Source organism: Balaenoptera acutorostrata, chromosome 10 (assembly GCF_949987535.1).
Source record: "Balaenoptera acutorostrata chromosome 10, mBalAcu1.1, whole genome shotgun sequence".
In the NCBI taxonomy this organism is placed as follows: domain Eukaryota; kingdom Metazoa; phylum Chordata; class Mammalia; order Artiodactyla; family Balaenopteridae; genus Balaenoptera; species Balaenoptera acutorostrata.
In genome coordinates this window covers 100,228,436-100,255,150 of record NC_080073.1, presented here as the reverse complement: position 1 = coordinate 100,255,150, position 26,715 = coordinate 100,228,436, and the positions used below count along the sequence as shown (strand labels likewise).

Sequence of the window (26,715 nt, the reverse complement as noted above, 5' to 3'; positions counted from 1 at the left end):
CTAAGAATCAGCACTTTCTCCTCAATGTATTAATAAATATCAAAGCAGCTTGCAACTGATAGAAACAGGAAACTATTAAATGACTAGCAGAGTTCTAGGAAGAATTTCTTTCTTTTATAATTGGGACTGGATTGAGATTGAAAGGAAATGGGTTCTAATCCCATTTCCATTCCTTATTAGCTGACTGACCTAAGGCCAGTCACTTAACTTCTACTGGTCTCAGTTTTATACTGGTATAAACCAACGGGGCTGAACTAAATCTTCCCCAAGATCCCTTCCTGCTCTAAAAGTGTGTGATTCTCTGGTCACTTACCCATCCAGTCGTATTTGAGCGTTAATGGAAACATTTTGAGATTGTCTTGTTATGGAACCCTCTACCCAGTTGCAAGTTAGGTACCTCTGAAAACTATGTTAACTTCTTTAAACTACCAGAGTGATATCCACTGCCTTGAAGCAGTCATTAGCACCACTTCCAGAGGAACTTAACACATAATCTGGCTGACTCCATGGGAGAAATCACTGTGCAGAGATGAAGGGAATGCATTAGGAGGCAGGGAACCAAATTCACTCCACAGGCAGTGAGGTGCTATGGCTCTGCCTACGCAAGCAAATGAGTGCTTATTTATGTAATTAACTGAGTGGACATTGTAAACTTTCTCCCTGAAGTCTTTCCTCTCATAGGAAAATAAAATAAAATAAAAGCTTCCCGGTGGACAGTATATTTTTTGACCTGAAATACATGTTCTTAGGTATGCATATAATTTTATCCATCATTAATGTGAACTTGAGGTAGCCTCTAGGACCCACTTTTATTAGTTTGACTAGAACAGAACATGTGTCACCTACAAAGCATCAGTGAGACTCTTACATCTACTGGTTTCAAATAGGTTATAAATGCTAAATATTAACAAGAGGTGGTAGAGGGAGTAGGGGTGGTAAATTGGTGGCCGTGGCCACAGAGAGTATCAAACTTAAATCATTCCAGCTTAAAACCTTAGAGAGAAGATAGAATTTCTATTACCAAGTAACAAAATATAAAATCCTGTGAAAGTGCTTTCGTGGCCTGGTTCAGATCATGTGCCCATCCCTTAATCAATCATAGTTGTCCTAGGAACATAATACACATCACAGCTCAACCCCTTGGGGTATGTAGGTATGTGTATGTGTGTCGGGGGGAGGGTCTGCAATCATAAAAGAGGGTGAGTGAAGGAACCTGGAGCAGAAACATGCTGAACAGGTGGAAACAGTGGTCACCACAGACAAACTGGCCCAGAAAATCTACAGTCATTTTGTCCCATTGGTCTTTTCTCCAGAACTTCTTCTGGAAATGCCAAAATTCTTAATTTACCCTTATTTTTTATGTATTAATTCAATAAATATTTATTAAGTGCTTGTAATTTATCAGTTGTTGTGAGTAGGCCAGGAAGAGCACGACAGACTTAATCTCTACCCCTGTGAAACTTATTAAACTTGCTGTCTAGTCGGGGAGGGGACTTACTGAACACCTAATTACCACGTGCTGAGTGGCATGAAGATGTGCAGGGTGTAACAGATAGAGCCAACCAGCAAAGGGGTAATGATGGAAATAAACCAGCTAGTACAAAACTATCAAGGGATACCTTGGATATCTCATGTTGTCTAAAATATGAGAAGAAGGGGACTTCCCTGGCGGCCCAGTGGTTAAGACTTCACTTTCCAGTGCAAGGGGTACAGATTCGATCTCTGGTCAGGGAGCTAAGATTCCACATGCCTTGGGGCCAAAAAAAACCAAAAATAAAACAAGCAATATTGTAACAAATTCAATAAAGACTTTAAAAATGGTCCACATCAAAAGAAAAATCTTTAACAAAAATAAAATATAAATTAAAATATGAAGAGAAGAGTCATCCTCTCACAACAGCATATATCCCAAAGAGAAAACATAAACATCCTGCAAGGGCAGGCTATGAGGCCCAGAAAAGATGGCTGTGCTGCAAGCCCCACCAGGAACAGCCCAGAAGACTTTCATCTGTGATCACCTGACACTACGGGCTGCAGGCCCACTGGGGTGAGATGTGCTGGAATGGTGTTCTCTTTTACGCACTCAGAGGCAACTTAGTTGGTTATCTTTCTCGTTGAGAAAATTTAACAGTCTTAAAATTATGTTTTGGAAGCTTTTAAAAAAATGATTGGCAGCTACAAACAATGTAAACTTGCATCTGACTAGCTAAAGGTCTTATAAGTTAAAAAAAAGAATGGAAGCTGTGATTTACTGAAACTTTAACAATCTACCAAGTTTACCAATATCAGCATGTTTAAACGAGGCATGGTAGGGGGGTTGGAGGAAGAGGAAAAGGTAGACCATATAAGACAGAGAAAGAAAATACCTACACTTAAACTTACTGCACTAGAGCAGCAGAAACTTCCCACACAATGTCATATATATCTTTGAAGCTGGGTAGGAGGGTATTCTGTGTTAAATGAATTTTATGGGGATTTGGAGAGGATTTAGGTAAAGGCTGCCCCAATAAATGATTTACCAGCTCTAATAAAACATCAAGGAAATTGTTCAGATTGTATCTCAGACCATTTAAAACACATGTTTATAGAGGTCTCAGCAGCCCCCATATCCTCAACCCTGGTTTAAAAAGAAACATTTAGAGTGGTTAATTATCCCACATTACTTTTTTTTTTTAAATGATAGCAATTTCAAGAGAAGGGAGAGACTGGGAGTAAACAAACAGGTAGGACAACCAAGGAGGTTGGGAGAGAGACAAGCTGAGTGACCACTCACTCATCCTTTTATTCATTCTTCCAATAAATATTTATTGGTTGACTATTATAAACTAGGTATTTTAGAACTAGGGCTGGAGACCCAGGAGTGACCAGACAAGAAGGGTTTCTGCCTGCCTACAACTTCTTTTTAGTGCAAGGAAGCAGAAACATGCAAATAAGTGGAATAAATATAAATATAAAAGATTAACTTATATTGTGGTAAGTACGTTAAAGGAGACAAACAAGGTGATGAGAAAGTAAATAACCAGAGAGGGGCAGGTATTACTTTATATAGGATTGTCAGGAAAGGCTTCTCTAGGAGGTAAAATCTAAGCTGAGACCTGCAGTATGTACTGCCTTCCATCCTACTAAGAACTGAGAGAACATTCCAGATGAAGGAGGCATCAAGTACAAAGGTTCTGATGTGTTAAAGACCTTGCTGTGTTTGAAGAACAGAAAGGAAAGCAGACGTGTCATCCTCAGGTGACCAATGCCCTCCATTTTAACCTTTGGAAAAGACATTTTCTTCAAAATTTATTATTATTAATGTTAATATTAGTTGCTTTTATTAAAAAACTAAATGTTCCAGTGACTATACAGGCTGTCTTATATGCATTATCTCTCAGTTTTCACAATAAACATAAAGTCCCACCATATAGCTATTATTATTCCAATTTGATACAGGAGAAAACAGCCTCAGAGAGTTTAAATGATTCAATGTTATACGGCAGCAGCAAAAAGGGAATTCACACCCAGGTCTATCCACAAAACCTACACTCTTTCATTGCTTTTTATTTGCTTGTGCACACAGAAATGAATGAAGCAGAATGTGATAGGCTATGTTTCCAAAGATGGCCACGCAATATCTTCCATCCCCGCTGTTCTTTTGCAATGTCATTTTCCCAATTTTGTATCAGGAGATGTAGTCTATTCTGCCCGTCTGGCCCTGTGATGTGTTTTGACCAATAGAATACGGTGGGAGTCACTGTGTAATTTTGAAGGCTTGACCTTAAGAGATCTGCAGTTCCCACCTTCTCTGCTTGGAAAGATGATACTTGGAACCCAGGCAATAAGCTGAGAGAAAGTCCAAGCGTCAAGGGAGAGAAGTGGAAAAATGAGAAGTTCAGTTGAGAGCAGGAACTGAGGTTTCAGACGTACAGCCTCAATTAAGGAATCCAAGCCAGACCCCAGGTATTGGAGCTGCCTCAGCTAAAGCCTCAGACACAGAGCAGAGACGAGCTTCCCATACTGTGTCCTGCCTAATCACGAGAGAACAATAGAGAAACACTGAGGTCAGGATAGAGGAAGGGTGAACAAACTTTTTTGGTAAAGAGCTAGGAAGTAAATATTCTAAACTTTGTGGACTGTACTGTCCTTGCCCCAACTATTCAATTCTGCCATTCTAGAGAAAAACAAAGATAATATGTAAGCATAGGGGTGTGTCTGAGTTCCAATTAAACTTTATTTACAAAAACAGATAGAGGGCAGAATCTGTTTTGGTGGTTATACTTGCCAGTCCCTCATCAAGACTTAGACAATGAATTTACCTACTAAAGGAGCAATGCCTGAGAGTTGCTTCTTAAAAGGTCTATTAGAAACTGAAGCTCTGAGATCCTTGGAAACTGAAGCTTTTTAACTTTATGTGTAAAGTAAGAGTGACATTGTGAAGTTGCATACACTGGACTCTGAAAAGTCATCCCAACAGAGAGCTGAGTCATCAGAGAAAGCGTGGAGAGGCAACAGGGACAAATGTGGGAGCTGGGAGCCTGAGAGTTTCAGACAGGGATTGAGAATTTTGCACATGGTTCAACAGAAGCTCCAGCTCTCCTATCTGCACACCATACTGAGCACTTGGTACTTCTGCTCTGGCAGGTATTTTATTGAAGTAAATTTAATGTACTTGTCACCCCCCCGCCCCATAGAGACCATCACAAACAAGAGTTTCTTAAGAACAGGGAGTTTGTCTTTTTATTACTTGAAAGTTGCATTTCTTATCTACTTATTTTTTCTAGAAGAGGCATGCATATTTCTTGTCTCCTGGGCTTTTTGACTTTGACTTCCCTTCCTGCCTGATGTTTCTTTTTTTTTTTTTTTTTTAACATCTTTATTGGAGTATAATTGCTTTACAATGGTGTGTTAGTTTCTGCCGTATAACAAAGTGCATCAGCTATACATATACGTATATTCCCATTTCTCCTCCCTCTTGCATCTCCCTGTTTCTTAAGCACAAGCCTGCATCTCTTGATCAAGAGAACAACTCATTGGTTAACCTGAAGACTGTACTTCAGCTGCTTCAGGAAAGCACTGGTGAAATTATTGAGACTTTTGCATTTAAGTGAAAACCAGTAGGACTTATAAAAATGTGACTGGAAATGTGTCAAAGGAAATTTGAGCTGCTACCATTCCTCCTGATGATAGTTCCAGGATGGAAGAGTAAGAGAAAAATCTTCAGGAACCAAATCATAAGGCAGATAAATTCCCAGGGGGAAAACCATTCAGAGCATGGATCTTGAAGAGCAGAGAGGCAATGGTTTGGAAGAGACGACTTTGACAAGCTACTCCATTTCTTCCTCTTTCCTAGGTTACTCCACGTGTCACACAGCCACTCACTGTGGTTCCTTCCCTCATCCTTGATGAATCCCACCACTGAAAAATCCTGTAATCGTTACCTCTGAGAAGCTCCACTGCTCACTTTTCTATGTATTTTTTCATGTTTGTTATACGTATGCTTGCATAGACAGATATACCTGTATACACATCTGCAGATAGAGAGAGCAGTAACTATGATCTGCTTAGACCTTAAGTGAACTAAGGTTTGGAATGTGTATCAGCCCTAGCCATCCTCCCAACTCCATCTCTGGACACTGCCCACACCAAATTGTCAGTATTTCTCCACTGTAGTCTTCTGCCCAAGATTTGGCTCAAACTTTTTCTGAAACATCCTTTGCCAGGGCTTCCCTGGTGGCGCAGTGGTTGAGAATCTGCCAGCTAATGCAGGGGACATGGGTTCGAGCCCTGGTCTGGGAAGATCCCACATCCCATGAGCCACAACTACTGAGCCTGCGCGTCTGGAGCCTGTGCTCCGCAACAAGAGAAGCCGCGATAGTGGGAGGCCTGTGCACCGCGATGAAGAGTGGCTCCCGCTTGCCACAACTAGAGAAAGCCCTCGCACAGAAACGAAGACCCAACACAGCCCAAAATAAATAAATAAAACACACACACACACACACACACACAAATCCTTTGCCATTCTCAAGCAAATTCAAGCCATCATATTCTCCAGGTGTTTATGTGTGCATTCTTTTTTTTTAAAATAAGTGTTGTCATATTACTCTGATGTTTAAACATACATATACTTCATTGGACTATGAGCTTTCCCAAATCAGGGCTCATATCACATAGCTTGTAATAAGCATGCAATCAGTATTTGTTGAATAAATGACTAATAAAAGAATAGAATGAGTGAAGACTTGCTAAATTTAAATTTTTAAATAGAAAGACAGGATATAGTTACTCACCAAACTGAAAATCTGTGTTTCTCCAGTTCCTCCAAATAAGATGTATCCTGAGAATAATCTTCAATTTCTCCAGTTTTCCAAGCAGTTGATGTTTCCTTCACAGAATGAAATGAAATTAAATAAATGGGGGAAAAAAGTATTTTAGCAGGGAGCAGATAGAAAGTTTAACTGGTTTCAGTGACAATTTTCCCAGAATGACTTATGGAATCACTGGTCATACAGAAGCATAGTTGGCCATGATTTTGCATTGAAATTATTGCTTTATATTCCAGATTCTCTCACTAAATTTTCATGTCTATATTGGCAGTCTGTGACATGTTCACTTTCGTATTATCTCACATGGAGCAGATTCTATAAACGTTGTTAGAATGAAAACAACAACATCATAACCATGGTTATGGTTTTCATATTAAATCAGGACTATTGCAAGTAAAGAAGATGCAGCTTGAACTAGCTTTTAGCAAAAAGGAATTTGGAGAAAAGTTTGACCAACCGGGCTATTGAGAAGGCAAGGAGTCAGCTGGATTTCTGGACTAGGGGAGCCAAGGAATCAAAGGCCACCAGGATTCCTTTTCCGCCCTACCTCTACTTTCTGTTTTAGCAGGCCGCTTCATGCTAGCATGTGTTACAAAAACTCCTGAGTTCCACAGTCTCAATAACATCGATTTAAACTCAGGACCATACAATGTCTGCGGAGCTGATTTATGAGAACTTGAGAAAATCGTGTGACCCAGGATGATGGTTCCAGAAAACAGATTGCCCCATTGGAGGAACTAAACCCTATAATTCAACCAAGGATTCTGAGGAGCCCCTCTTTGGAGAGGAGTGGGGAGAGAAGGAGCATCTAACCTAGCCAGACTCTTCCCTCTTCCACCGAAACAGTTCAACTTTTATCTGTTTATATATTGAAGTCTCCCATACAATTTAGTTACAAAATACTGCTGACAAAAAGGTATTTGTAAACCACTAGTCTACAGAAGAAGAAAGTTAGACATGACTGGTACTTATAAGATAATTGTGCTAATGTTCTTCTTTCCTTTTCTTGAGACCCTTCTCAAGTGTTTTTGATCATCATTTGTAAGCAGCTCGTTACTTGAAATTCCTTGATATCAATTCATACAAGTTTTAGCACAAGTCTGTAGCTGAAATATTCTGCAATTGCAGAATGCTTTTGGGATGCACAGGTGGTGGTAACCAGGAAAACCCTGGAGTGAAACTCAGGTGAAATAGATGTGTCATCAAATCTCTACAAGGCTCATTTCTTTTATAATAAAATTGATTGATTTGATCACCTTAAGAACAAAATTCATTTATGAGAGCCATCAATTGAAAGTACCTTTGGTTGTAGTCTTTTTTATCTTTCTCAGACTCTATAGCTCCTGTGCCAATAAAGGTACTTTTAATCAGATTATTTACTGTTGGTATTTTTAACTACTCCATTCCTGAGTAAGTTAAAGTGTGTCAAAATTCTTTAAAATATATGAGAGCTCTGAATTATCCCAACTAAACAAACATATTTGATTTGCACACCTTACCTGATTGCTAAAAATATGCTTTTGTAGGTATTTAAACTTTAAATTAGATGGCATTTATTTATGAGATGCTTAGATACTTTATTCAGTCTTACTAAATAGAAAGTTGAAACTGCTATCAAGAATTATACCAAAGATTTGGTTTACCCACCAAAGCTCCTGATTTGTTAAAAAAATAGGTGTTCTATGATATAGTGTATTAAACTGCTTTCTATCTGGTTAATCGGTTAATATCTATCTTGATTGTTCAACTAAATTCATGGTAAAAATGGTATGTAGTATATATTTCCATGTATCTTTCACAGCTCCTAACATGGTAATAAGCACATAGTAAATACTCAAGAATTAGTTATTAGAAGTCACTTCATTAAGTACTTATATTACAATAATGACAATGGACTACCTCAAGTTGCGAAGTCACAAAGAAAAACACCTGTTAACTCTAAAAATAACAAAAATTTTCTGAACCTTTGGATTTCCTTTAAAGAATGTTTAACTTAATGTGCTAAAAATTCCTTCAAACGGGTGTTTTGGAAGAAAGTCACAGACACTTGTTCATCTCCAAAGAAATGAACCCAAAGAGGAACAAAAACCCAAAGAAAATAAGAGTTTTAAATCTAAAAAGTTATAAATATGTACAGCAAAATTCCCAGGTGAGTGAGTACCGGAGTATGAGAGCCTGTTCACATGAATACACTCTTAACAATGTGAACAATCAACCAAGCACAAATTCTTATCTTGAATCTATGCCTAACAACTAATACGTTAAATAGGATATCATCAACATTTAAAGACAGAAAACAGATCCTCTGGCCCATTACAACTTTAAGTCCCTGAAGCCAAAGAACATCGTTATTAAAAAAATAATAATAATAAAGTCTATAGAAAGATGAATATCTATACTTTAAAAGAGAAATTGGTGGTGTAAATTTGTTCTGGAATGGCACGTTTCACATATTATCTGTATGGCTACTCAGAGTCTGACCAATCACAGAAACCAACAGCAAATATGTAAATATAAATTGCTAGAATTCAGAATATGATTTTCAAGTTCATGAGCTAAAAATTTGGTGTGTGAGGATGGCCATTCAAATACAGCATCAATGAGGAAGCAATACACATGCACTCTTTCAAACACAACACAAAATGAGAGCCAAGAAGTGTTCTAAAGAATTTTCAGAAACTAAAGTGTATTGTGTTGTAGTCAACAGGGCCAACAAGTGATGGTCAGAAGACTCTCATTTGAGTCTTCTCGCTACTTTGGAAACTTAAATTATTTAAAGTCCATGAATTGGAGTTTTTTAATCTGAAAAATGGAGATAATATTTGTCTTGTATAGATCGCAGGATTTTTTATGAAGACAAAGTGATATAATAGCGATAAAATTCTTTCTGGGGATGGAAAGGATAGAACTTAACATGCTTTAGGATATTAAGGATATAAGTAGCATCTGGTACAATGCAATATATAGCGTGGGTGATTGAGGGAACATTTAACATCCTTTATTGTGCATTTATTACAGCATTTCTAAGAAGCTGCCTAGTAGAAAATACTATAGGAAGACTTAAGTCTTAAGATATTAATTTATTAATATTAAGATATTAAGATAATATTAAGATATTAAGACAATATATTAAGTCTCAAAGTTGCCCCCACTTGCTGCAAATAGAGAAAGCCCGCACGCAGCAATGAAGACCCAACGCAGCCAAAAATAAATTGCTTAAGAAAAAAGTTGCCCAGCTCATGAAATGAAAGACCCATTTAATTGTGTTATATGATAGAAAGCAAAGCCCAGGGTTCCTACCTTGTCATTTAGAGGTTTTTACCCCTTAGCAATAATTCCTTCCATGGACCATTTGGTTAATGAAGAAGGGTGATGGTGACGAGACCGATGAGAAGGTGAGTCTTTGTGCAGAGAAAGAGAGCTTGCAGTTCACAGGTCAGCGGCACCAGTGCAGTGGAAAAGCATTGTGGCTCTGGCACGATTAAGCTCCACTTAGCAGCAGCATTTTTCCCCCAAACTCTTTACAGGGTCTTTGTGCAGAGCTCTGGGGAGCACTGTTCATCTGCCCATCTGGCCAGATGAAGGGCAAGGGGATTGTTTCATCAAAAGAGAGAGCCTTAGAAAGAGGAAATAGTGAATAAAGAGCTGAATCCTGAGGATTATGAATGCTTTTGAACTGCCCTGGGAAGATCAGAAGTGAGCAGCCCCATTTTTTAAGAAGGCAGGGGAGGACAGTTTGGGGTGGACGCGCGGTGCTAAGAGGCTCGTGTTAATAGGATCACAGAACTGCAAGTCATCGATAACAACAACAAACACCAGGTGCATCTGAAGTAACAAAGCAAATAAACATGACATCATGTTCAGTTCCATCAGTGTTGTTATTATCATCTAAAAAATAAAAACCTATAGCTCCAAATCAAATCCAGCCTAAATCCTGAGACCATCCAGCAAGAATACTATTTCCTCTTTCTTTAATTCATTTCTGATGTGTGTTCCAGAGAATTTTTCAGGACAGGCTTTCTATTAGCAGTATCCAGGGGGAAGCAATGCGCTCCTTCCTGGCTGGGTAGTTCAGGATTTACCCAGAGAGACCCCTCGGGTAACTAATGCCCTTGGGTTTCTGTTTCTGCCCTCTGGATGACAACTAACATTTCTGACCACCTTGGACCACACGTTTTGATTGTTTTCTGGCTCCGTGTTATTTGAAAAATGAATGCTTCACATGTGAAGTTCAATATTAATCTCAGTTTTCCCACAGCTACCCTATCAATTGCCTGGGTTAGAGTCTTTAATATCAGTTGAAGATTCAAATTAATTCCTATTACTATGAGAAGATGAGAGGAAAAAACGAACACACTTAAATTGGCGTAGAGGGTCTCAGATTTAGATTTAGTAGATGGTATAACCTCCCTTGTACTCAGTCATTTGCAACTTGGGTGTATTTCTGGCTCTGTCTTCCCACAGCACTGATGTTACGGAGACGTATTACCAGCAGGCACAAAGCTGCTTCCTAAAGCAGTTCAGAGTTAAGACACCTTCCCAAAGTGCCTGACCCCCAGGGAAGAGCTTACTCCTCCAAACAACTGACGAGCAATTTGGGGAGTATAACATTAAAAATAAAATGAAAAAGAGAACTCCTGAATTGAACGGTAAACTCAGAAAATATAGGGAAGAATTTTAGGTTTTCTGAGTGATTGTATTCTTTCTCATCTTACTTAATTTAGTCTTTCTTCTAATCTCAAAGTTTATGATCAACAAATGACATGAAAATTTTCCAAAAATATTTAAAATGCTAATATTAGATCCACAATATCCTAGAAATCTCCTAGACGTATCCTTCCTTTAGCCTCCCAAAAAGCATACATAAAAGTGCCTAATACATAATATGTATAAAGGATGTAAGCTTTTTTCCTTCGTAGCAAATTGTCCTTGGTTTCCATAGCCTACCCCTTAAATTAAGGTTATAAGACCCAAGAAGTAGAAAACATACACCTGGCTGAAAGGACAAAGAAATAAACAACTTTTTGAAGTATTATTTCATGATGGATACAAATATGGATTCTAGAAACAGACTGGTTCAAAGCCCAGCTATACACTTGTTAACAATGTTTTTTTGGCTAAGTTGCTCCATCTCTCATGCCTTATTTTTCTCACCTGCTAAATATAGAAAATTTGTCAATAGCAGTATCTATCCCATTAGTTTGTTGTGAGAATAAGATAGTCATTTGATGTGGAGGACCTGAGAACATTTTCTGGCATCTAGTAATTTCCTAGCACTCAGTGAATGTTATCTTTCACTGTTAAAAATTTCACTAAACTTTTGATTTCTAAGCTTTCTTCTTCTGCAATACAGAAACAACTGTAATTGTAAATGCTGTTAAGTAGTCATCTAGACATTAAAAACCCATTTATTTGGTTAGATCGTGGTCCACTATTTAGAGATGGAAACAAGGTTTACTTTAAAATCATTCTTTAGAGAATGGCATGAAAGTTGGCTCTATAGACCTGTATTAATTTAGTCAGCATACTGGAGAATAAAGATAATAATTCAGATAATTTGTATGAGAAAGGGCAGGGTTGGAGAGAAATCCTTTTACTTTGATTTTCTAGCCAGGCTAAATTTTCTGAATACTTAAAACTCGAAGTCATTCGGTCTATATAGATAAAGATTTTGGAAATGCTTAAATATCAAAAAACGGGATCCAGTAATACCAGTAAAATTAATTTAACCAACGTTTGGAAACCCAGGCTATGTAATGTATATAAATTCATCAGGATAGTTTCTGGATAGATTTCATGGCAGCCATGATCATGCCAAATAAATACAGTACAATCAGCACATTTTCTAATCACCCTGCCCAAGACGGAAAGAGTCTTGTAAACTAGTTAATTTAACTAAAGTCTTCAACAGCTCAAAGAAGTCTGATTCGGATGTAATAAAAAATTATTAGCATTACTGATTTCACCAACGTCAGCTGCTTTAGTATGCCCTGCACTTCAAAACCTGCTTTGAAGACCAAATTACTTTCTACCTGGAAATATATTTTAAGAAACCATAGTTAATAATCAGGACCGTCATTTTCATGGTCAAAGCCAACTTCTATAGCCTTCATCTTACCTTATTGTGTAATTCATGGTCTTCTTTTGAGAGATTGAGACCACAGTCCGTAGGGCAGGGACCAATTTTATTAGAAACACTTCCTAGGGTTAAAAACAAAAGGTGGAAAAGAATATTATAGATTTGTACTTCAGAGGATATGTAAGCTTACACTGCTGAAATCTAAGAGTTTATATAAAGCCTGACAAATGGGGGTAAAAGAAAGAATTCTCTGGAGGCTCTAAGCTGTTCTATGCTCCCAGTTTTAATTCAGTCAATGCATGAACTTCAAGTAGAACTTTACCATTGGCCACACCACGGGGATGCAATTTACAAGCAGCAGCTGCGTCTGATCCGCTTTCCTCTCCTCATCCGGGTAGAATTCTCTATCCTCAGCTATGTTTCTGTGATCAAGTTTTCAAAGAAATTTCTCTGTGCCTCACACCAGTGTTCCATTATAAAACCTTGAGACTAGACAGTTCTGTCATCTGTGTGTACCCAGCACTTCTCACCTGAGCTACCTTTATCATCTTTTGCATGACTTGTTTTATATCAGCGTTTCTCAACTTAAGCATGAGCGACATTTTGGGTTGGTTAACTGTTTGGGGGCTGTCCAGTGTTTTGTAGGATGTTTAGGAGCATCTCTGGCCTCTACCTACTAGATGCCAATGGCACCCTTTACCTCCCCAGCCCTCCCCTAGTTGGAGACAATTAAAAATGTCTCCAGACATTGCCAAATGTCCTTTGGGGAGCAGAACATCCCCAATTGAGAACTACTGCTCTAGATCAAAAACTCCTTGCAGATAATGTGTTTTGTTCATCTTTGTTTCTCCTGTTATGTCCAGCACAGTACCTGAAATGGAATGCCTCCTCAACAAATGTTTCTTAAATTATAAACAAAGAAAGATAGTACATAAGCAGGTATATCTTTACCTTTATGACTCTCAATCCATTGGCTTGACCTCTCACTTCAATGAGCCCATTTGCTAAGGCCTATCCCCAGCATCTTGTGACAAATACCCTGGCCCAGAAGCTGCTAGCGATTGGAGTACCTTAATAGAGCCACAGCTTTGACCAAGAGGTTGACCCAAAATCTTTTTTTAAAAAAGTACACATGTATCATATACCATGAGCAGTCACAGCCTTGCTGCCTGTCTTCTTCTCTCCCTCTAGGGATTAAAGGCTGCCATCCTCAGCCCTTTGGAATTGCCTTTGTGTACGTTTTTAAATGAGCTTTCCAGCGTGTAAAATGTTGAGGACATGGTCTCCATGTCTGCATGCTTTGGAAGACTTTTCCTCCCTAAAGATGACCCAGCCAGCCTCATGAACTTTCTCTAAGTTTTTCATAGTGTTGGTCTGCTGAAGAAAAATTCTTTTACCTTTGCTTCATCTGAAAATGTCTTTATATCAACCTCAATATATGAAGGATTTTTTGCTGGATACAGATTTCTGAATTGACATTTTTTAGCATTTTAAATATGTCATTACACTGACTTTGGGTCTCCATTGTTTCAGATGATAATGTCCATCATTTTTCAGATCACTGTTCCCCTTTTTGTAATGTGTTTTTTTTTTTTCCTTCTGTCTACTTTCAAGATTTTCTCTTTAACTTTGGTGTTTAGCAGTTTCATTATGATATTTTTAAATGTAGTTTCCCTTGTATTTATTCTTTTGGGGTTCACTGAGGGTATTCAATCTATGAGTCAATATATTCCATCAAATTTGGGGGATTTCCAATCATTACTTTTTTAATACATATTTTCTTCCATTTTATGACCCTCTTTTCTTACCTAAGATTCCCATTGTATATATGTAAAACTATGTGATATAGCCCCATGGGTCTCTGAGTCTCTCTTCGTTTTCCTCCCAGCTTTTTCTTTTCTGTATTTCAAATTCATTAATTTCTTTTAATTCGTGGATTTTTCAGTTCTGAAACTTCCATTTGGTTACAGTTTTTATAGTGTCCATGTCTCTGCTGAGATGACCTGACTAATCATTCATTAAAACCATACTATCCTTTAATCATTTGAAAGTGTTTTTTAAAAATTTATGAACATGTTTATAATGGATGTTTTAGTGGTTTTTCCTGCTAAATTCAATATCTGAATCGTCTTACAGTTATTTTTATTCACTATTTTCCCTGTCTAAGGTTTATATTCTCCTGTTTCTTTGCATGTCTAATAATTATAGATTATATAACGGACACTGTAGAACTGTAGAAGACTCTGGATTCTGTTATCTTCCTTGGAAAGGTGTTCATATTTTTTTCCTAGTACACAGTTCAATTACTGGCTAATTTTATTAAACTTGCATAGGCTTAAATTTACATTGTTTCTTTCTTTTTCTTTTTCTTTCTTTTTTTTTTTTTTTGCTGCGTTGGGTCTTCGTTGCTGTGTGCAGGCTTTCTCCAGTTGCAGTGAGCGGGGGTTACTCGTCGTTGAGGTGCACAGGCTTCTCATTGCAGTGCCTTCTCTTGTTGCGGAGCACGGGCTCTAGGCATGTGGGCTTCAGTAGTTGGGGCACGCGGGCTCTAGGGTGTGTGGGCTTCAGTAGTTGTGGTGCACAGACTCTAGAGCACAGGCTTGGTAGTTGTGTCTCATGGGCTCTAGAGTGCAGGCTCAGTAGTTGTGGTGCACGGGCTTAGCTGCTCCACGGCATGTGGGATCTTCCCGGACCAGGGATCGAACCCGTGTCCCCTGCATTGGCAGGTGGATTCTTAACCACTGCACCACCAGGGAAGTCCCTAAATTTACATTTTGTTTTAGCATTTCTGTGAAAAACTAAGAGTTTCCAAGCCACTCTAACTTACCAGAACTCAACTTCAGGTCTCTAATTCCTCTACCATTACTGTCAGAGCTTTGTTTTAGGCTTAAAATAAGCCTCTCTAGAGCATGGTCTTTATTCCTAATATGCAGACTTTTGGCATCTCAGTTTGCTGTCAGATTGAAAAGGAGGTATTAACATGAGTCTCCTGACTTGAATGCTACCTCTGTTCCAACTCTAGTTATCTCTGTTCTTCTTCCAGGTCCGTAGTCGTCACTTAGCAAAGCCTCAGTTATTCTCACTGTGGTCAGGTACAGCATTACCCTCAGCCAAGGACTCATGGTTGGTGGGTGGTCCCTATACTGATTTCTGGGTTCCTCTCTGCACAGCTCCCTGCTCTTTCTCACTCTGCAGATTCTAGCTGCTTCAGCAGCCCTGAATGCCAAAACTTTGTCTCAGCTCAGTGGGACTTTCTCTGCTTGGATTTTGCTTCACTGCTTTAGAGTCAGAATTTTTGCCCAGGTAGACAACCAGGGTTTTCCTCAAAAGTTTCTCTTCTCTCTGGGATCAGCAAGTCTTGTGCTTCCTGATGGCCAATGCTCCATGACAATTAAAACATTAACATGCTTCATATAGTCTCTTCAGTTTAATGGTTGATTGTAAAAGAAGAGCTGGTCTGGTACCAGCTACTCTGCCGTAGCTAAAACTGGAAGTTGCAGTGTTGTTTATTTTTTAATTAAAAGTAGGAGTGGATACATAAATTGGTCACAAGTTAACTAGCACCCATGTTTATGTGTGAGCAACGCAAGTATAGGTTAATTACTTTGAAAGACCACTTTATTTTATGGAACCAGTACTCAATTTAATTATCAGATCATCTTATATTGAGAAAAAGATGAAATATTTACAAATAACAGTAACCTGCTGATGCCTTTGGAATGTGTCAGCTGGGATCACCCAGAAAAAATACATGGAACAGTCATATTTTTAATAATACATGAGGTGCACAAGGAAAACACTTGTCAAAACTATATAATGTTTCAGTACCCTATCTATATATAGATGCACATGTTTATAAAAGTGTGTTTTCCCAGTGTTGTGCTAATCTTTTTTACTTGGCATATTTTTAATGGTTTTTCCAAATGACCTTTGTAAAATTAATCAAGGATCTGACACTGTCCTTTGGAGAAATGCAAAGAAAGAATACTGCTTGGGGCTTCCCTGGTGGCGCAGTGGTTGAGAATCTGCCTGCTAATGCAGGGGACACGGGTTCGAGCCCTGGTCTGGGAAGATCCCACATGCCGCGGAGCAGCTGGGCCCGTGAGCCACAACTACTGAGCCTGCGCGTCTGGAGCCTGTGCCCCGCAGCGGGAGGGGCCGCGATAGTGAAAGACCCGCGCACCGCGATGAAGAGCGGTCCCCGCACCGCGATGAAGAGTGGCCCCCACTTGCCGCAACTAGAGAAAGCCCTCGCACGAACCGAAGACCCAGCACAGCCAAAAATAAATAAATAAATAAAAATTAAAAAAAAAAAAAAAAAAAAAAAAAAAGAATACTGCTTGTAGTAACTTTTGCATGAAGAACAGCCAGAAAATGACAAAACAGAGAAAACATTAATACTGAAAAAAATTAAAGCCTGAAAGTGGAACTAACTGAAAAATGTTGCCTTTTTGTTAGTAATATTTTCGTGGGTCTCTGAAATTTTATTTTCCCTATATTTTCTAAACCACTGTCTTTGTTCTTAGATATCAGATGGATTTCTCAAAACAATCTGCTAAGTAAAATACACCACAGTTTTTCAAGAGCTCTAATAGTGAAGAGCATCTCAGATTAAAGATTGGTAAAATGTGCAGAAAATATGTGTAAAAAATACAAATACAGAAAACCTAGAAAAATGTCTGCAATTAGACAGGATGGAAATCTAAAAAGAAATTAAATGTAGTTGTAATACATTTCCTATTCTTTTCTTTGAGAAAATTACTACCGAAGTGAGGAATTTTTTCCTCCTGTCATTTAAATGTTAAACTGCCAGATGTGTGTCTCATGCTTGAAGAGTCGAAGCTTTGCATTATTTAGCATATTAAGAATCACAGAATTTTAAAAAGGGCTCCTTTATTGCCTGGAGGTTCTAATTAAGTAAACCTTAGCCTGGTACATTTAAAACTTGCAATACAAGAGATTTGGCTCTCTTTTTTTCCCCATAGTCAAGTCACATCTATATAATAAACATGGAAAATCTGAGATGATATAATTTTTCTTTTGCTTGAAGAATTAAAGCTATCTATTATTTTAAGAAGTTTTTAATAGAGGCCAGCAATCTAGAAGACAACTCAGGATTCAAAATACTTTTTAATCATTGCAAGTTGCTTTCCTTATTTACACCAAATCATGTGTGTTTCATAAAGGCAGTTCTACACTATCAATCTTACTCTCTCTTCCTTATTTTCCCTGTCTCTGCTGTGATCTCAACTCTTCTCCTCTTGTTAGGCAAAGACAATGCTAAGGAGTAACAAGAAGACCATAGGTTTTAGATTGATATGTTTTTGTGCATTTCTATGTGCTGTTTATCTGTGTTAAATATCTGATCACACAGCACTAATTAGCTGTCCTTTCAGCAGTTTGTGGAAAGAGTTTCAGCAGCTAAAGTAGAAACCATAATCAAATGGAAGCTCTGTAGGCACCCAACATTCATAAATCATTCCCTTAAATACAGTTATTTTTGCCATTGTAGAAAATGTCAAAGGTGTCAACTCTGTCCAAATATACCACTTAACAGTAACTATTTTAGTAAATTGACTTGAAATGCATTCAGCTTACTGACAGTTAGAAGCACATGATCTAGTTCACAGTACAAATGAATAGTTTAAAGGCCAAAATAAATACCAAAGTACGAATTCTCAACGACACGTTGCCATGACCATGGCTGCAACCACAGACCAAAGTCTTAGCATTGTTTATCTATGGCAGAGACAGATGCTCAAAATTTTTGAAATCTGGTTGTTTATATCTAGTTTCTAGTTAAGAAAGTAAAAATGTTTTAACCACTTTCAAAATAAGGGTCAAATATCTATTTGAGGATATTAGCAGTGAATGAACTAGAAATTACCTCAATGCAGGTAATGACTTGATAACATTCTCTGCTAGCAGCATAGTTTGAACCTATAAACAGTAACTTCTTGGATGCTGCTAACATAAATAGATAAATGTTGGTCATAATGTCAAGGAACAAATTCTATCTTTTCTTCATAGGAAGAACAAGAACAAATTGATCTTCAAAAATGAAACTCTTGACAAAGAGCAAGTACCATAGAATTGGAGTTTAGGTTTGGCCAGGATTATTCCCTCTAAAGCCTCAAATATTTAGTAAAAGGTAAAGTGCTCCTACTATTTTATGAACTGGTTTCTTAGAAGTGTTAAGAAGCTTAATGGTTTCATATTTGGGGACGTTTTAATATTAGTGACATCAAGAATGCAACAAAACTATTCCCAATTTCACTTCTGCCCAAACCTCTAAGGCATAATCTGTCCACATAGACCCTCAACCCATGTGGCACTTTGGTACCACTTATGAATATCAACAGTTAGTTGATTGATAATAATACATTATATTTTATGCAGTATTTTTCAGTTTATTAAAACAGATTTACATATGTTACTTATTTAATTCAAGTTATTTTGTTTAACTTTATAACCAGCACAGAACCGTAAATATTTCTGCCATCATATCAACCAGTAGTGATCTCTGAGTATTTTGCATTTTTAGGATAAAAAATAGATTCATACATGCATGCCTTGCCTAATAAAATATTATTGTAATGTAAGAGCAGGAATATACTTGGTTATTCTTTCCAAGAATAATTTTTAAACATCACCCATTTCTGCCATCCTTAAAAAGATTGCATCCTTTCATGAAAGTTAGCTTCTTTTCCCCTTATTATTAAAAGTATTAAACTCTCCATCTTAAGCACAATGAAAGAATTCAGAAATTTTAATATGCTGCTCATGAGCTTTCCTTGGTTACCATCACTGACAATTTCATTGAACTTAGAACACCCAAAGCTACTTAGAATAATAAATTATTTTACCCACTAGTAAGTCCTTATTGTTAAGAGAAAATTACGGGTAAGGATAGAGGGAATCATTGCCCAGTACTGAAATTAAGCAGGATATGGACATAGCCAAGTGCATTTTTCTCATTATAGTAACTAATACAATAACACAAAGGTGATTGAGTGAGCACCTACTAAATACAACACACCTACTAAATGCAATACAGCTACTGCATGTATTGCACTCTACATAAATTACTACTAATCCTCAAGTAAGGCCTGTTATCCCCCCTTTATAGGTAAAGAAGCAAATGTTCACAGATTAAGGAACCTGATAAACGACATTAAAGGGTAAGAGTCAGGGTGTGAATGTAAGCCTCCCTGACTCCTATATCCACATTCTAGTTCCTCCATGAAATGTGCACAGGTCTGCATTCTCTTTCAATTTCTTTCCTGCGCATTTCCAGTAGGTAGACAGAGATCAGGGCTAGTTGTCACAAAAAGGAATAAAAACAGAACGTTGACTCAACCCCCTAACTGTTGACTTTTAGCTATTCATACTAGGGAGAAGAGGAATAGTAATATCTTGAAGAAAATAATGGTAATAGCTAACATTGTTGAGTTCATACTACATACCAGGCTTTAAAGATTTCAATGTCCCAAGTTAGTTACTAATTTTAAACTCTTATCCTCAAAACTGTTTTAAAACACTTCGATGAGTAATAGATTTTACCAATTCAAATTTTACCTCCTTCCTTGAGGTATTATGCTAAGTAAAGTTTGCTAGTCACAGAAAGACAAATATTGTATGGTTCCACTCATATGAGGGACCTAGAACGGTCAAATTCAGAGAGACAGAAAGTAGAAATGATGATTGCTAGGGACTGGAAGAAGGGTAAAATGGGAAGTTATTGTTTAATGGCTAGAGAGTTTAAGTTGGAGATGAAGAAATTCTGGAGATGGATGGAAGTGATGGGTGTACAACATTGTAAAGGTATTTAGTGCCACCGAACGGTACACTTAAAAATAGTTAAAATGGTAAATTTCATATTATCTATATTTTGCCACAATTAAAACATTTTTTACCTCCATATTCCTCAAGCCCTAAATGAAATGCTAAGAAACTTTTAAAATGCTGTAGTGCCCCCAAAACAAAACAAAAAACTGAGGGGACTTCCGGTTGGGACCAAATGGTACACACTTGTTTCTCCCTTCTTCTCCTCTCTAAGCATAACTAAAAAGCCTGGAAATAATGTAGGATGTAGCCAAAGGAAGTTCTGAAAGATACAAAGAGGATGGAGAGATGATTATAGATCCCAGGACTAGAGCAACAATATAGGACAGGGCAACTCATGCTCCCTCGCACCCCACCCAACAGAAGAGAGTAATCCAGAACGAGCATCTCCAACTCCGTCCTATCAGCAAATAGTGGTCCAGGTAGGACCCTATCTACCCTTAGAAAGGAAGTCCCACCAACAACAGCAGGTGAGTCCAGCAGCACTGGAGAGCAGGATAGACCAGAACCTACTGAAATAAGCATCCAGGTGATGCCCTCTCCTTCCCTGCAGCTTGAAACAGCCCTCCTCCCACCAAGAGTCAACAAACAGGCAGCCAAGTGGTACCAGCAGGGGAATCCCACCACAATTAATTCCTAGACCAGAAAGTTTCTTAACATCCTGAGGCTGGAGACTCCCTTCCCCACCTAAAGGCAGCAGGTGGCCAGGCCTGGGGAAGCTCCTTCTGTCCTCCCAGACGTCACTAGCAGGGTCCAGTGGGTGTGCCCCAGATATGCAAGCTGAATCACGCAGACCAAAACAGCACATTTTCCAATTGCTGAAAGAAAAATGTGTCAACTACGAATTCTATATCCAGTGATTATCCTTCAGGAATGAAGGCAAAATACATTCTCAAATGAAAGGAAACAAAAAGAATTCGTTGCTAGACCTTCCCTTAAATAATGGCTAAAGAAAGTTCTTCAAACAGAAAGGAAATTATAAAAGAAGAAATCTTGGAGCATCTGAAAGGGAAAAAAAAAAGAAAAAATCAGAAAAAGCGTCAAACATGAGTATATATAATACACTCTTTTTACCCTCATGGATTTTAAAAATCACATTTGATGACTGGAACAAAAACCATAACACTATGTGTCACCCAAGACAATGATATTTAAAAATGGGGAAGGTAAAGGGACTGAAATGGAAGTAAAGTACTTACACTTGACTCAAAGTGTAAAATATGGACACCAGGAAACTGAGATAAATCACATATGTATAATGCCATACCCAGAGCAACTACTATGAAAAGTACACAAGAGATTTGTTCAAAAATTATCATCAAATCAGGATGGAATCCTAAAGAGGGTTCAAGTAATGCACAGGAAGGCAAGTAAAGAGGAACAGAGGAATGAAAAACAGAGGAAATAATGAGAAAACAAATACTAAAATGGCAGACTTAGTCCTAACATACCCATAGTTACCTTATATGTAAATGGTCTAACTATACCAAGTAAAAGGCAGATATTGGCAGAGTGAATTTTAAAATGTGACCTAATTATATGCTATTTACAAAAAAATGCACTTCAAATTCAATGACAGGATAGATCTGTTGCATTTTCATTTCATTCAGTTCAAACTTTTTTGAGACTTCTTCGTTTTGATCCACAGATTATTTAAAAGTGTGTTTAATTTCTAAGGTTTTAAAAGTTTCCTTTTGGTTTTATGTTAATTATTTCTGGTTTGATTTTATTAGTATTACAGAAAACATTTTGTATGATTTCTATTCTTTTCAATTTTATGAGGTTTCTTTTATTGGCCCAGGATATATTTGTGAATGATTCATGGGCGCTTGAGAAAAATGTATATTGACCAATTTTACATAATCTCCTCTAGAAAACACAGGAGAAACACTTCCTAACTCATTTTATGAGACCATTATAACAGTCCTGACACCAAAGCCAGACAAAGACGGTACACTAAAAAACAAAACTACAGACCAATATCTCTCAGAAACTTGGAAAATCCTCAAGAAAATATTAGCAAATTGAATCTAACAATGTATGAAAAGAATTATACAGCTTGAATATATGGCTACAGTAATCAAAGCTGTGTGGTGTCGGGACAGGCACATAAGTCAATGGAAGAGAATAGAGAAGCCAGAAAAAAGTTTAGAAAAATATGCTCAGTGGCTGATTTTTAAGAAAGGTGCAAAACCATGTCAATGGAGGAACAACAGCCTTTATGACAAATGGTGTTGGAACAACTGGCAAAAAATAATAATAGTAAAATAAAATAAAAATTAACCTAAACTTCATTCCTTATGTTAAAAATAATTCAAAATGGATTTGCTTTTTGAAAAAAATAACAAAAACAAAAACAGGAGAAAATATTCAGGAACTTCAGGCAATGAGTTCTTAGACTTGACACCAAAGCCTGATCCATAAAAGGAGATTGATAAATTGGACTTCATTAAAATTCAAAATCTTTACTCTATGAAATACCCTGTTAAGAAGATGAAAAGGCAAGCTGCAGACTGAGAGAAAATATGTGCCAAGTACATATCGAACAACTACTGGTTTTATTCAGCATGACATGTATTATGGGCAAAAAATCAAGATGATGAACCCCTGATTGCTCCAACAACTAGTTCATCACACTTGGTTAAAACTTTATTTCATGGCAATTATTCATACACATGATGCCTGATTCCTGCAAGTCTGAAAAAGGAAAAAAAAAAAAGATGTTTTATTACAAATTTAGGTGAAGGTATAAGGAGATATGATTAATTATGGTTCAAGAAGAAAATGCTGTAATGTTTTAAGAAAATGCTTACACCTTTTAAATATTTGACCTTAGAAAGTTTTATATGCATGTGTCTGTGTGCACATGTATTAATATTTCAATGCTGGAGAAGACACACTTGCTGATAAAAGCAATACACCAGCCTGAATATAGATCAACTAACTAATGAGAATTTGGAAAGAGAGGGTTAATAGTATGGGAGGAGAAATATTTGTGCTTTAGGGTTCTGTATTGTTTTTCACTGAATTATGTTTTCACAATCTACGTCTGTTAACAACATTACAGCAGCCAATGTCTTTAACACTAGCATTATGCCTTGTATATGCTTATTTCTATGCATGTTGAAAATATTGCAGGATCTTTTTTACTACAACTTTAAATCTACAAAATTCTAAACACAAGATTCTAGTGAAACAGTTCTGTGTTCATTTAACAAGTTATAGAATACCGTCTTAACAAAAACAAAAATAGTTGTGGCTTTGCAAACAAAGGTTGATCACACTTGCTGGCCTCTAGTAGTGTAAGGTATTCAAAGACAATGTGTCATGTATTTGTGCTACAGAGCATCAAGTCCTTCTATCCTTCATTGCCAAGGTGTCAACATTCAAGAGCAGACTGACTTTTCTAACAAAATGAGTTTAATACCAAAAAAGATTGATTTCCCTCCTATCTCATGCTAAAGGAAATATTTACCTATTTGACTCGAAAGCCAATTTTTCTAATTTATATTTCCTATTTCTTACTCCATATGGATCATCTAATTAGACTGAGTGGATCATTGTGGATAAAAAGACTGTCGCTTTCTGCCAATTTTAATTTCAATTATTTCCACATTGAACAAAGTCAATCACATGCTCATAAGAAAGAGAACTACATCAGTCAGACCACTGAAGTGTTCAAAGCCAGCCTCATGTTTAGAAAGAGCTAATGAACCTTTTTATTCACATGAGGTCTCACAATGTCATTTATTTTTTATTCCCATTTGGAGTTTGACGAAGACAATACTGAACCAAAGGAAATGCTACCTGCTAAAGACTTGCAGAAAGTACCTATAGTGTGTCCTCTTTGGATAAATGCCTATCCATGTTCTACGTATATGAAGCATCTAAAATTGGCAAACTCATGGAATCAGAGAGTAGCGTGGTGGATGCCAGGGGCTGGGGGAGGAGGAGGATGGGTATATGCTAATCAATGAGCCTAAAGTCTCAATGATGTAAGATAAGTTCTAGAGATCTACTGTACAACATCAGCCATCCAACTACAGATATTGTATCATACACTTAAACATTTGTTAAGAGGGCAGATCGCATGTTGTGTTATTACTACAATAAAAAAAATTTAAAGAATGGAAGAGCCTGCAGTAAAAAAACCAATATCAATATCATAAACTGGAGCAATTGGAAAGCTATGTCAGATGGGCTGCTACTTTGTCACATGTAAGGAGCAAATTCTCCCCGGTTGGTCATGGTTTCTTTCGTCATAATTCGCGTTAGTAAAAACAGAATAAAAGTATATTTTATCCCTACGGTTCTTTATTTCCAACTTATCCAGATTGTGTATTCAGCTCTGGGTACTTCTGGGAATGTCCAGATTGAATAATGGGGCCAGAGACAAGTGTGTCTTGTCACAGGTCTGTGGTAACCCTTCCTTCCTAAACCACTGCCCCCAAAGCTTTTTAGAAATGCTCCAATTGTCCTAACCTGCTAGGTCCATTTCAGTGTCTCACGTTCAGTCAAGAACTATGATATTATTAGTTGTCTCTATCCACTCCTGCAATATCATTTTGCAAGGACATGTGTCCTAATACTGAGGCACTGAGTATCGGCAGACTCAATGAGAGAGATTGGCCAAGGAAAAATGGAATTATTTTCATAGACAGTACATTTTTAGGAGTGATTGCTGAAAACACAAGGCACACTTGCGTTTGTTAACATATTTGCCACAAGAGATTAAGGATCACACACAGACACAGATGCACAGATGTGCGCACGCGCACACACACACACACACACACACACACACACACGCCAAGATGTGTGTGTGGAGGAAAGAGTATTTATTACCCCTGCCCTAAAGACCATGGTCAGCAAAGTGTGTATACTGAAAAAGATTTTCAATTGTTTCAAAATGAAAAGGAATTTCTTTTAAAAAAATAATGACTTCGTTAGTAGCTCTAAAAATATTGATAATTTGAGGGGTTTTGAAATGGCTTATGCCAATAGACGGGGAGAATGATAAACCTGTTTGAACGATAACACAACCCCATTGCTTTTTTATGTTCCTTACTGCACTGTTTAATAGCACAGGCAGAGAGGAAAAATTGACTGTGATGAATATATGAGACCAAATAAAATGTTAAGGGTGTAAAATGTCCTGAAAACACAAGCTGTAATCTGATGTTGTCGATCTAATCCACACACACTCTGTAATTAGAAACATATCGGAACAGGGCAGCAGCACATTTGTACTTTTCCTTCAGACCCTTTTTTTGATCATTCACATGTGACACATTCATTTTTATTGCCATTTCCACTTAAAAAAAATTTTTTTTAAGGTAGCGTAAAACCGCCCATAATGTTTTGAGCCCTTCTAAATTATTTTTCAGTTTTCTCTCCTGAAAGGAAATAGCACAGCAAAGATTCTAGCCTGATGGAAACGTTTTAAGCCCATCTCATCTCTCTGTGCTCCAGATCCTTTTGACACACCCTTCTCCCTTCTTTCTTAGCGTTAAACTGCTTCTCCACTTCCTTTACATCAGTGGGAACACTTCCCTTATGGGTGTCAGGATCTCTCAGAGGGGTCAGGGGCTGCCCCGCAGAGGAAATGACAAGCTGTGAAATGGAAAAGAACAATTTCTTCCACATGTTCCTTTGCTCCTGGAGCAGTGCGAGGTTGTCAGCCAGCATCACTTTGGAAGCGAGCAGGACTCTGCATCGTAGTCCTGTCAAAACTAATTTACAATTAAAGACCTGCACGACTGCTTAAAGCTTTTTCAGTTCCAGCAGTTTTCTGAAATGACTTTGAGATTGAAGTGGTTCAAACCAGAAACCATTGTTGTAATTAACCCCTAATGGTGAAGAAGCTCACGAAATCAAAGTTTAAAACAATTATAATTTTTTTTTAATGAAATCTGTTAAAAAATACAATCCTTACTCTACCTCCAATTAACATCTGTGTGGAGTTTCCCCACCTGAGCCCCAATTTGGGGAACTTAATGTTGCAGCTATTGGAAGTCTTAGTCTGTAAATAAAGTTACAAGGTGACAACTTCATTGATCTGTAAGAAGGAAAGGAGGAAGGAAAGAAGGAACAAATGAAGAAACGAAGGAAGGAAGGAAGGAAGGAAGGGAGAAGAAAGGAAGGATTTACCTCGACTGTTTGATGCTTTTTAAAAAAAGATTTAAATTATTTTAAAATATTTTGAAGCATTCCTATGATTTTAAACCTTTTTTTTTTTTTTTTTTTTTTTTTTTTTTTGCCGAGCAGCATGCCCTGTGATCTTAGTTCCCAACCAGGGATCGAACCTGTGCCCCCTGCTCCCTGCAGTGGAAGCACAGAGTCCTAACCACTGGACCGCCAGGGAATTCCCAGCATTTCTATGATTTTAAATATTTAGATGCGTTTCCATGATACACTAAATAAAGGCATTTTAAAATTGCAGTTAGGGCTTCCCTGGTGGCGCAGTGGTTAAGAATCCTCCTG

The 26,715-nt window shown here is 37.6% G+C and overlaps 1 protein-coding gene across 1 annotated transcript in view; it reads right to left on the bottom strand.

Moving 5' to 3' along the window:
• LOC103007135 (uncharacterized) overlaps positions 1-26,715 on the bottom strand; it is a 243,392-nt gene that overhangs the window by 73,265 nt on the left and 143,412 nt on the right. Inside the window, 3 exon segments of the mRNA XM_057555781.1 lie at positions 6,273-6,376; positions 12,266-12,340; positions 12,427-12,509. Of these exon segments, the coding sequence (XP_057411764.1) occupies positions 6,273-6,376; positions 12,266-12,340; positions 12,427-12,509 (262 nt within the window).